The sequence below is a fragment of the Sciurus vulgaris genome (assembly GCF_902686455.1).
Source record: "Sciurus vulgaris genome assembly, chromosome: 8".
Classification (NCBI taxonomy): domain Eukaryota; kingdom Metazoa; phylum Chordata; class Mammalia; order Rodentia; family Sciuridae; genus Sciurus; species Sciurus vulgaris.
Window position 1 is genome coordinate 36,201,632 of NC_136468.1, and position 12,071 is coordinate 36,213,702.

General features: G+C 43.0%; 1 protein-coding gene across 2 annotated transcripts in view; it reads left to right on the forward strand.

Moving 5' to 3' along the window:
• The window catches only part of WNT2 (Wnt family member 2), a 41,572-nt gene extending 30,123 nt beyond the window's left edge, over positions 1–11,449 (forward strand). For both annotated transcript variants that reach the window (XM_079150529.1, XM_079150530.1), the window contains exon 5: positions 10,677–11,449. In XM_079150529.1, coding sequence (XP_079006655.1) covers positions 10,677–10,906 — 230 coding nt within the window. In that variant the 3' untranslated portion in view covers positions 10,907–11,449. The remainder of the gene's footprint in view (positions 1–10,676) is intronic.
• Positions 11,450–12,071: the final 622 nt, after the last annotated feature.

Consider the following 12,071-nt stretch of genomic DNA (forward strand, 5'->3'; position numbering starts at 1 on the left):
TGGGTGGTGGTAGATAAGGGCAGAGGTCCTCTATAATAAAGAGGCAGCATGAGGATATAAGAATTGAATAAGGAGAGGTGCCTATAAGGTACTGAGGTCAAAAGTGACCAGAATTAAGCACCCATGTTAGCTCAAGTTGCCTTGAAATTCTTTTCAATTAGAAGCCCTTCAAGGTTTTAAGATTGTTAGTGTCTTTAATTGTTCCAAAGAACAGTAAGCAAAAATAAATAAGTAAATGAACAAATAATACCAAAGAATATATTATATGGCCATAACAACAGCCATTCCCCCCTAGTCTTCAGTTGAAGAAGTTAAGATTCTGATGGCCAACTATAAATATTCCTTCACACAATCCAGATTTGAAGAATGGGAACAACCAAGTGATGCTGTACATGTGACATTTTGCAGGCCAAATTGGAGGGCTAGGTCTGGGAAGCAGGGCTTTCTGGGAGGAGTGTAGTTATCTACTCTGGTTATTGCCCAGGAATCTGTAAATCAAAGAAACCCTTCAGTTAGAGATAGGTGCATCTCTAACTAAGGAATGCTGCTGTCCTCTCACAGAAAGCGTCTGTACCTAATCACAGGCCACTTTCACTGTTTATGATGTAAAACCCTGACCTGGGCCAGAGGTCACCCTGAGGTCTCCTCTCCAACTGTAGGAAACAAGCAATACTCCACTTCTTCTCCAGTCAAGTTCAAAAACACATGGAGCTCAGCAGGTGTGCAACTTGTTGCCTGCTGAAAACCTGATACCTGGCTGACAGCTGCAGGCTGTGGATGGTGTAAGCTCTCAAGTATCACTGTTTTTTCCTACATTAATTATATTTGGCAAACAGAACTCAAAGTCATGGGAACCCAGTCCCAATCATGGTGTTCAAAAACTGGTGTTCTTCACGTGCCTCATAGTGCAGCCTGGTGTGCAAAAACTTGTCAATGCAGATTGTGTCTCATGAACTGATTAAAAGCAGGAGAACAATGTGTTAGCGAATGGGTGGACCCTACTTAGATAATAATATATACAATTTGCACCACTACATTGTGGATCCCTTGTTCTTCACAGAACACATATTTATTGAGATTTTCCATGTGCCAAACACAGAAACCTCAGAAATGCAAAGAGGGGAAAGGCAGATTCTTGCCCTCATGGCTTCATTGATCTCCTGGTTCTTGTGGACAAGCCAGGCAGCATTCAGGTAAAAAGACACATTCTGGATGGTAAAGAATTCTTAAGCTTGGATAGAAAGGGGTGTTTCTTAGTCTTCTGTTCTTTGTCCTTTACTCTGTAGATGGTCTCACCTTGGAGTTGCCATTTAACAACATAAAGATTAAGTTATATATCTCTTTCTGATTTAAAACTTACAGAAATTATTGGGTTGATATCTAAAAGGTGCTAGAACAGATCAGAAGAGCATTTGGTGAAAAAATATTTTGGTGAGGCTCATAAGTCACCATTTTCATAGGTAATTTTTGGTTGTTGTTTAGTTAATACTAAATTTAGTTAATACTAAAATTACTGTCCTGTAAACCTTCTTTTGAAACTCTTAAGTGGCTATGAAACAATTATTCTTTCCCTCCTTCAAACACTGTTTTCCTCACCTTAATAACAATACATTCTTCTGATTTTCCTCCTTCTCCAATAGTTGGCCTTCCTCAATCTCAGTGTCTAATTTCTCCTTTTATACATCCACATTTGGCAGATTTTGCAGAGCTCAGGAAGAGAGCACACTCCCTCTGTGTGTACTTTCTTCTGGCATGGGCTTCTCTATTCCTGTTGCTATCCCTGTCCTCATCTGGGTCTTGTAGCCTCACCCTGTATCCAGTTCCCTCATCAACAGCTTTGCTTAAAATTTCTCACGCTTACATCAACTGGCTTCTGTTCAAAACTGAACTCCTGATTTGCCCAACTTTTGAAACTTATTTTCCCCCACTCTTTCCTTTCTCAGAAAATGGCAATACCATCTACTCTGGTGGTCAAGCCACAAACCTGCAGGTTATTGGTTTAAGCCCCTTCACTCTCGCCTCCATCACCTGTCTATCATCAGGACCCCTTAAAATGTATGCAGGTCCCATCCATTTCTCCATCTTCACTGCCAACCCTTTGGCCAAACAGAGCTCAAACTCTGTTCTTTCATTCATAGCATGTGCCACAGTGTTTAGTTAATTAGTTACCTCTCTGCCCCACTGGATTCCACTGTGATTCCATTATGACCAGAACTCTGTCTTATTTACTATATCTCCAATACCTAGTATTGAATTGAAGGAATGGCAAGTTATAAACAACATAAAACACTTCACTTAGATTAGCTGGATTCTTAGGTATGTTGGTGCAGCTTCATAGGCTAAAGATGGCTTGGTTTCTTTATAGGGAATTATGAAGCATGTCTTCTCACTACTGATTACCTTCTGACACAAATTATAAAACTTCTCATGTATACTCAAGTGTTAAATGAAAAATTTCCCTCATATTCAGGTGCATTAGTATGGCATTGACAGAGCTTCAGATGCTGCTTGCTAGCCATTTCCCCAGATGAGAATAAAGGTCACAAATAAACCCAGCAGCAAACTGTGCCTACTGCTTTTAGTGGCCACCAGATACTCAGTCATTTTACTCTTATTTACTACTATCAGCAGGATCACTGGGTAGTTCATCTGATTTTATTGTTAAAATAAGCAAAAATAGTTTTTATGTCCATGCTATTTTATGTTATGGGGATGATCTATAAAATTGTGTTCTCTTTCAAAATGTAAATACTTAGTAGAATTACTCTACATATGAAAACATATCTTATTTTGATTTAATTGATAATAGCAATCAAATTAAATTTGAGAAAATTGAAAAAAGGAACTTCTAACAAAATGAAATGTTCATTTTCTTATTTCTAATCCTTTGACCTAATTTTAACTACTAACAATGAAGAATTTACCAGATAGATGTGGTATGGGGATAGAAGGGCTAGGAGAAAACTAATTTCTAATTACCACATTAATGTGTTACAAACAAATGGATGATATTAAAATACATTAAATAAATAATTTGATTACTTCATTTAGGCTTTCTCCATGAAATCCATTTTGTACTGGTAAATCTCTTGTTTAAATTTAGATAATTTTACTATATTAGGGAAAGAGCCCAGCATTATGGATTAGGAGACTGTGTTGCTACAAATTGCTAATCATTGCTATTTCTACTGCTTAGTAATAGGGTAGCCATGGACAAATTAACTTCTCTGTGTCTCTTAAGATAAAGTACTTTGTCTAGTGGTTTCTAATGTTCTTGTGTTTCAATCTAAATGAATTTTAATTCATTTTACTCTGCTTGCAATAATGGAACCTTAACTTGAGTTCACAAACTCCCTTAGGTTATCATTTTGAATTTCTATGGTTTAAAAAATGCCACATTTCTTTTGTGTCCTCTATCTACCCAGAAAAGTCATTTGAAGAGACACAGTTTAACTGATTGCCCTGAGGACTGGGCAATCACTCTCTAGAGAAGGTACCCTCACTGGGCAAGGGCTGCAGACTGCTCTAGAGTTTTTAAGAAATTGTTTTTAATTTAATAAATCAACAAATATTTGTTAACCACCTGAGCACTACGCAGTATGTAAAAGAAAGGATAAGATCCAGCCCTTGTCCTTGGGGAGACAAGATGCATGAGAAATAACCAAACATTTCAAGCCAGTAATCTGAGCTCAGTTGCATGATATGCATTGCAGGACTTGTGAAGGAGGTTGGTGGAACTTGAAGTAGACAGGGGTGCCCAATGGAAGACACTTCAGTAGGCCTGAATCCTGAACACTTTCCAGGGAAAGGAGGGTGAGGAAAGCCAGTGCAGGAAATGAGAGTAACCCCTAGGTAGAAAGTCTTCATGGTCCCTTCAGTGGGACAGTGAGGAGTTGGCCTGGCCTGCTTAGAAGGTACAGGTGGGACAGGTATTAACTGTGGGTAGGGTAGGAATACCAGCTATGCAAAGTCTCACAAAGTCTAGCCATAGCGTTAAGTCCATCATAAGATTTGCTAATTTAATGGGACATGGGTTTCCTGTGCCATTCAAACTTTTCATATCATGAAAATCTTGAATAAAATCATCTGAGATAAATGCAGATATGGTCTTCCCTAAGTAGCGTTAGCTGTGCAATCCTTAATGTGAGGAAGGGCAAACCTTCCAAGTAGATGAATGTGCGGTCTCTAACATTTGCTCAGTAACATTCCTTTGTTCCCTCAATAAATCTGTGTCATTACTGACAATGTGTAAGTCAACCAGAGGAGAAACAGCCTATTGGATGACAGGCTTAAGTGAATCTTGCTTTATGCCCTAATGGTCAACATATGGGCCTCTGTCAGCCTGAGTGGCAGGAATTTCCAAAGACATGGGCCTATCCAGAGAGAGAGAACACACACTAGAGCGCCCTTCCTCCAGGTCCCAGAGGTATGGGTCTGGGAACTATTAGCCAAAGCCCTCTGTTCCTCCTTTGCTGTCAGGAAGATGCATGTTGGTGGAGACAGAAATGTTTTTACACTGGGAACCCTGACTCCATTATTAATTTTATAGCTCTGGGGATGGGATGCTAGGTTCTATAAAGCTCCCTCAGCGCTGCCTCACCAAAGTATGTTATGTGGTCCAAACATACGTGATTTAGAAACTCGGACTCTTCTTCTCTTTTCCCTGGTGCCCGTATGAGCTCTTGAGTGAGTCAGGATAAGGACAGTACAGATGGGGAGGAAAAACATATATTTGGTCAGAAGTAGCTCCTTCCCCTGGCTGAGGCACTGGCAAACCTGGCAGATTTCCCTGGATCTGGACACTGAGTTTCGGTAGAAGATCTCAACAATCATTTGGGGTAAAGATGACAAGGGGGCAGGAGTCTGAGCCCACAGCGTAGCACTTTGTGTCTGGGGGTTGGGCTCTGTCCCCAGCAGGTCTCCAGTGGGGGCATAAGTTCACAGTCAAAGCAATGGGATAGTGCAGGCAAAATGGCCCTGGCACATGCAATGCTCCAGAAATTTTGGATCTCTAATTGGAAACAAAAAGAAAAAATGGTGTATAAAGGGAAATAAAGAGGGAATAATTTAAAAGAAGGAGAATGAAGGAAGAAAAAAGGGCAGAAAGGAAGGGCTGCACTTCCACCCTACTTAGTTCTGAAAATATGAAAACTTGCCCTTCCAGGCTTACGGCAGTTAGGTATGGCTGGCTTTTTATCTCCTGTGATTCCCATCATGGCCCAAACAGGGGTGTGAGTGACTCATTAAATATATGTTGTTATATTATTGGGGGTGATATCTAAATTATATGTCCCAAATATTTAGAATCAAACCAGTAGGCACATCATAAAACTCAGTGGCTCCCTTTTACCGCGTGCGCGCACACCCACCCACACACACACACCAATTTTCATCCATATCTTTTATTTTAAGCATAATGGTGAAGCTCTCTGACTGAGAGGAGGTTAGTAAGACAGTGTTGATAAGACCTTCTGCTATCAATGATAATGAGTCTTTGTTATGATTCCATTAAAGGAAACCAGTACAAGCAAATTTTATATAGATTCTGCACTCTGGAAATGCTCTTTTCAGAGTTCTGATGAAATGGATCTATGTTCTGCTAGAATGGCAGCAAGCATCCAAACTGCCCTTCTGCCCTATAGTTTGTCATTAGATCTAACGAGATCCAAATCCTAAAGCAGGGCCAATTTGTAGCCTGTCGCCAGGCAGCCTCAGGCTCTCCTACTTCATAGATGCCCTTCCCCTCCCCCTCAGCCCATTCCCTGGTATCCTGATATCTCAGGGGGGCCCATTAAGACTCCAGGCTGCAACTTCACCCTTGTTCCCACATCAGTGGCTCTCAGTCCTCAAAAATCCTTTCTCATCTTGCTTCTCCTGGGCCCTCATTACACCCTGTGTGGGCAGCCAGTGCAGATTGGCATGTCCAGATTCCCTGTGTTTCCCTGCATTTTCTAGCAGAGCACTGAACTACTGAGACATCTCATTGCCAGTCTTTGTTTCCTTTACTGAAACCACTTTTAACTTAAGCTGGTTTCAGTGGTTATTGCTATGTCCATCTCTCTCTGAGTTCTGACGGGGTTGAGGTCACTTCACTGAGCAATCCCTCTGTTTAGAGTCCAGGCCAGTTTCCTGCATTTGGGGAACCCATGCACATTACACAAGACTGAGTTAGCACACCACTCAGACTTCCTTAGGCTTTGAGTCACTGTGGATTCAGGAACAAGACCCCTGAGCCCCTACCCCGCTAAACCTCACAGTCCCAAAGGGGATAAAGGATTCTGACATATGGTAATATGCTCATATTTTGATAATGCAGATCAGTGGAAGTGAAGAATGTTTAGTGGTGGGCAGGGCTTATTAAGAAAACATGAAAAGTTAGAAATTCAGATTCGTCTCTGCAATGCCACGTGAAAGTATTTTTTCATCTTTTGGGGGCTCCCTCACATCTTCAGTTACCACCTCTAGATAAAGATTTCCAAATCCACAACTCCATCCCAACCTCTCTTGAGTCCCAGAGAGGGTTTTCAGTGAACATTTCTACCTGATATCACAGGTAGCAATCTCAGCATGCTGAAAACTTCTAAACTCATTATCTTTTCTCAAAGTTTGTCCCTTCCAGCCATTTCCCACCTTGGGGAATTCCTAGCATCAGGATAGTCACCCAAGCCAGAACCTTAAAGTCTCTCCTGATGCCTCTAGTCCTCTCCCCGATCCATCTGTCAGTCAGCACGTCTTGCTGGTCCTGCCTCCTCAGCTTCTGTTGTCCACTAACCTCTCCCATCACACTATTACCATCTCAAGCCGGGCTGCCTCAAGCCAGAGCACTCGATGGGTCCCTGTCCCGAGTCTGGCCTGCTTCATTCCACTCAGTCCCAGCATGCTGATGATCTTTCTGAAACACAAATCATATAGTGTTGCCCTTTGTGTTAAAACCTTCAGTAGGATTCCTTGGCCCTCAGGTTGAAGTTTGAACCCTTTGACATTACTCAAGGCCGTTCACAGTGAGCCTCTGCTCACCCCTCCACCTTAATTCGCACTTCTCTCTCCGAATTCTGGCCTGGGGAATACCTTTCTTCTCATTTGTTTCACAGAGCTTTGCTGCTTTCCTGGCCTTGGTACATGTGGCCCTCCTCCTCTTCCTTCTCCTCCTCCCTTCTCTTCCTCTGCCACCTTCTTCTTAACTAGTTAATGAGATAGACCACAGGTGCAGAGATGTGCACATGCCGCACACGCATTTTCTCAAATGAACACTCCACAAGGTACGTCCAGATCAAGGACTGGAAGAGGCCCAGTATTCTAGAAGCCTCCCTCATGCTCCTTTTCTTTACCCTGAGGGAAATCGCTACCCTGACTTTGAATATCTTTGACTAGTTTTGCCCATTTTTGTTCTTCATGTGAAAACTTCGTCTAAAATGATAACCTTGTGTCGGATGTCCGTTGCTGTGTAACAGGCCACAAAAAAAGTAAGGGCCTGAAACAACCTTCATCCACTTCATTATCAAGTTTCTTGAATACTTTGTCCACACGCTCTCTTCCCATGTCCTCTCCTCCCATTCCCTCTTCTACCACAGCATTATCCCTATCAGCCATTAAAACTGCTCTCATCCAAGGGCACCAGTCACCTCTTGCTGTGGAGCCAGTTTCCAGTATTCCTACTTGACCCCTCTACCCTACCCCCTGCCCCACAATTGAGTAAATCACCAAGTTCTGGTGATTCTGTGGCCCATCGTGTACTGGTCCTATTTCTGTCCGCACTCCTTGTTTCTTGCCTACACTGTTACATAGCTTTGAGCCTTACCTCCCTGCCCCAATCCATGCTTCCAGACACCATTCTAGTAGGTTTGTCCTTGATTAAAAGTCTAGACTTAGCTTGTTACCACCGAGGAGTAAAATCGAAGCTGTAGCAAGACGTGAGCTTGCTGGTGCTCTAGTCTCCTTTTCTGTACTCTTTGCCTAAGAAGTATCCTGTTCCTTGGCACTCTAATGAACTTGCCCTTGAATCTGCACTCCTGAGAACTTGCTGTTGGAACTTCCTCTAGGACACTCTCTCTTATTCTGGGATGCCTTTCACCTTGTTTGTTCCCTGCAAATTTTATCCTCTACATCCTGCCTCTAATGCCACCTTCTCTGTAAAACCAAGTAGTTGAGGACCCTTTTACTGGTCCTGTTTTCTTCTAATAATACTAATAATATTAATATCATTAATATTACATGCTTGACTCATGACCCCTCGAGCATACTTTTCTTTGGGAAGCTCTTTTCTTTGTTCAATTATAAATCCCAAACTCCCCAAACTCTGCCTAGCACATACTAGGTGCTCAATAAACACTTGCTAAGTGACTGGATGGTTAACAAATATTGAGCATTTATTATGCCAGATGCATTCACACATTATCTTATTCCATCCCCACACAAGCCCTTTGAGGAAGGAACTGCTTTTATCCCAATTTTGCATGTGAGGAAACTGAAGCTTAATGAGATTAAGTAACTTGTCCATGATCATACAGTGGATGCATATTAGCTCTAGGACTGAACTCTGAATTGTCCATTCTCTAATTAACTTCACTATACTGTCTTAGAGCTTTGTTTTCATGGTACTTTGCATGTAACTCTGCTGTGGTTTTCAGTAGGCCCTGAGCAAATGAAACACATTATCCAAATGTGGAAGAAGCATCTCTCCCTGCACATTTATCTTGCACTATGTTGTAAATCCCCTGAAAATAAGAACTGGGTCCTATTTATTTTATTCCCTCCCACCCCGCAAAACCCCAGGCAGCCAACACAGCATCTTACACATGTTTGTGTTCACTAAATGTTTATTGAATGAAATAATGGGTGTGCTGTTGAGAGGCAGCGTTTGGCAATGAGTTCTTTTTGCACAATCAGTGATTTTGAGAATCGTCCTGATGGTTGCTCCGAATCCAGGCCCAGCTGCTGCCTCTTCTAACCTTTTGCTTCTTCAGCATGATGCAGGCTTGGGGCCACCCCTGGCTGACCCACCCTCCACCCCAGCCCGGCCCTCTGCCATCCTTCCTGTCCTCATGAAATTCCTCTGCCTGTCTTCCTGCTCTCGGCGGCTGATCACGCAGAGTCGTTCTTCCCCCACCCTGCTCTTTTTGACCCCATGGCCTGCTTGAACCCTGCTGCTTCCCTGGTCATTCTGGACAGGCAGGGCAACATGACATTTATGTAGATAATTTTAACACAGCACGGTCTGTGATAAACAGAGTGTCACGAGGCACTGTACAAATTATGAAGAGGGAGACATTCCTCGTTCAATAATGGAGGAACTGAAAACAAGCTAAATCACCATGTTTTCATCCTGATATTTGTTTGTTTGTCTGTGTTCAATAAGGAGTTTGGCTTCTCCAGTTTGTCAATTATTTAACATTGTCAATTGCAAGTAGTAGAAATGGGAGCAGTTTAAGCTAAAAGGGAAAAATTATTAGAAGAATACAGAGTCTGTAGGAACTCAAAGATTGGATCCAACTGGGCCTCCAGAGAAATGGAAGCAGAACCAGAAAATAGTCTAGCATCAGGAAGTGACTCTTTCCTTGTCTTACCTTTGCTATCTCTGTGCATTCACTTCATTCCTATCTTTCTCTGCTTCTCTGCTAGTCCACAGACCTCAGAACATGACTGCCAATGGTGGCTGAGTTTATACCTGGAGACAGTGACTGTCTGTCAAAATCACATCTCCACAGAAATCTGCCTGATTGGTCAAACATGAGTCAGCTGAGATACACTCATCCAATGCCAGTGAGCAGGGTAACGTACAACATAGCAGCTGGGTGCTGAGCTCAGTGAAAGAAGTAGAAAGGGTCATTATTAGCTGAGAAAACTCTCCAAGAATGTCCACTACACTTGGTTCTGCTTTTTGATAATGCTCTTGTAAAAGACTTCTACATGTCTCCCCAGGAAAGAGAATACATAAATATAGATTACCATTTAGCAAACATCACCCTGATTAACTGAGATGACTTTCCACTAGTAATATCTAACAGGTTTTTGACACCAGTTTTGTTCTGTGAAGACCATGATTCTTGGCCTCAACAATGCCTCCCCAGGTCTTGTGGTCTGCTTGATTGCCCAGGATAGGGGAGATAAACCAGGCAGGGCTGACCCTCTGTCCCAAGGTTTCATGCAAATGATGCCTACTCCTCCTCACCAGCAACCAGAATTCCAGTTTTTTCCAATAAACCAGTATAAGCAGGTCTGGGGAGATGGATTTTCCGCCCTTTAAAGATTCTATACCCTTACAAATTTGGAGAGAACTAACCTTGGTCATTGCTTCTTTTAAAGTGGTTTGAGGTTGGGGAAGAGGGAATCAGGATCTGGCTTTACCCATCCAGTGATGTTTCAGTTCAAGGCTGAGTAAAAATACTCTAAAATGTTCATTCAACTCAAAAGTGGAGAGCTAAATTCAGGTTGCCCAAGGCAAACCCAAAGTTTCATGCACATCCTACCTGGACTCTGTCCTCCTGGCCCCTGCAAGCTCCCTCCAGCTGCACAAAGGAAGGACACGCACTGCATGGACCCATAGAGAGGGTTACAGCGACAGGCTGTGTCAGGTACCGCCAGGGCGTTGTCCAGGGACCTCCTGCTGCTTCTCCTCCGGAGGCACATTGTAATCTACCCAGACACTTTCAATGACACCTCCCTGGCTTGTCTTCCAGGCTCCCTGGGTACAGCAGGTCGCGTGTGCAACCTGACTTCCCGAGGCATGGACAGCTGTGAAGTCATGTGCTGCGGCAGAGGCTATGACACCTCCCGCATCACCCGGATGACCAAGTGTGAGTGTAAATTCCACTGGTGCTGCGCCGTGCGATGTCAAGACTGCCTGGAGGCCCTGGACGTGCACACGTGCAAGGCTCCCAAGAATGCCGACTGGACGACCTCTACATGACCCCAGAGGACCTCACCATCCACCTTCCTTCCTGCAAGGACTTCATTGGCTCTGCAAGGACACTGGACCTCTGGGTTGTCTCCTGGGGGATATTTCCTAAGGCATGTGGCCTTTGTCTCCCTTGCTGGGGCCCCTAGGATATAAAGTATATCTTATTCTGTCTTCCAGCATTCTGGGGTCACCTTTCCTCCTGGTGAGTTCTCCTCGGAAATGGCATGACCGGTTCTTAGAGGGGAGGGCAATGGGCCCACACTACTGTCACCTAGACTTTTCTTTTTTGAGCAGCTGGCCAGGGGGCAAAGAGTGTCTCAAAGTCCCTTTCTCTGTGTCTTCCAACAAATGCTCACAGCTAAGAGGTTCCATACTCCCCTCCAGGAAATGAGGAAAATTAGAATCAAATGCCACCAAATTAACTTTAATTCTTGAAAAGACCAAGCAAAGCTTTTGTCTGATGGAGTAACATCCACAGCCACCATCCCCAGGGGTAGTTGGTAATTGCTTGGAGAAAGGATGGCTTTCAATAAACTTCAGTTTTAAGATGCATATTTTTCAAAGCATTTATTGCCATATTAACCTCTGAGGTAACAAGGTGGGAATGTGTGTCCTTTGGTACAGTGGTGTTTGGAATCTTCACAATAGCCAAATCCACAGAAAGTAATTGCTATACATGACTGTCCCATCCATATAGAAAAAGATCTACAAATGAAACTTCACTAGGAGCTGAAGGGAATTCACAGGAAGTTGGACAATCCAGCCATATTCTGTATCTAGTGGGTGAAGGTGGTGGGAAATAATTTAGTGAGTGGAATATCAGAAAATGTATTTGTGCAGATAAAGAAAGGGAAAATTCCTATCTGGTCTTATGCATCTGATCCATGGAATTTTGTAATTGAAACAACTTTGTGAACAAAAACTTCTGGGATGACATGACGATCGAACCAAAATGCTGACAGAGAGGTTTCCAGAGCTAAGGCATGCCCAGGACAGCTTTACCAGATGCCCAGGAGAAGCTGGCCACGTAAGCTGAGGAGCATCAGCTAGTACCCATTGCCCTTCAAGCGCATTTTCAAAACCTGCCACTTTTAATTGTGTTTATTTGATGCTTACAAGATGACGTAATCCTGTAGCCTAAAGCAAATGACACATAGCCTTGCCTGTAAAGTTA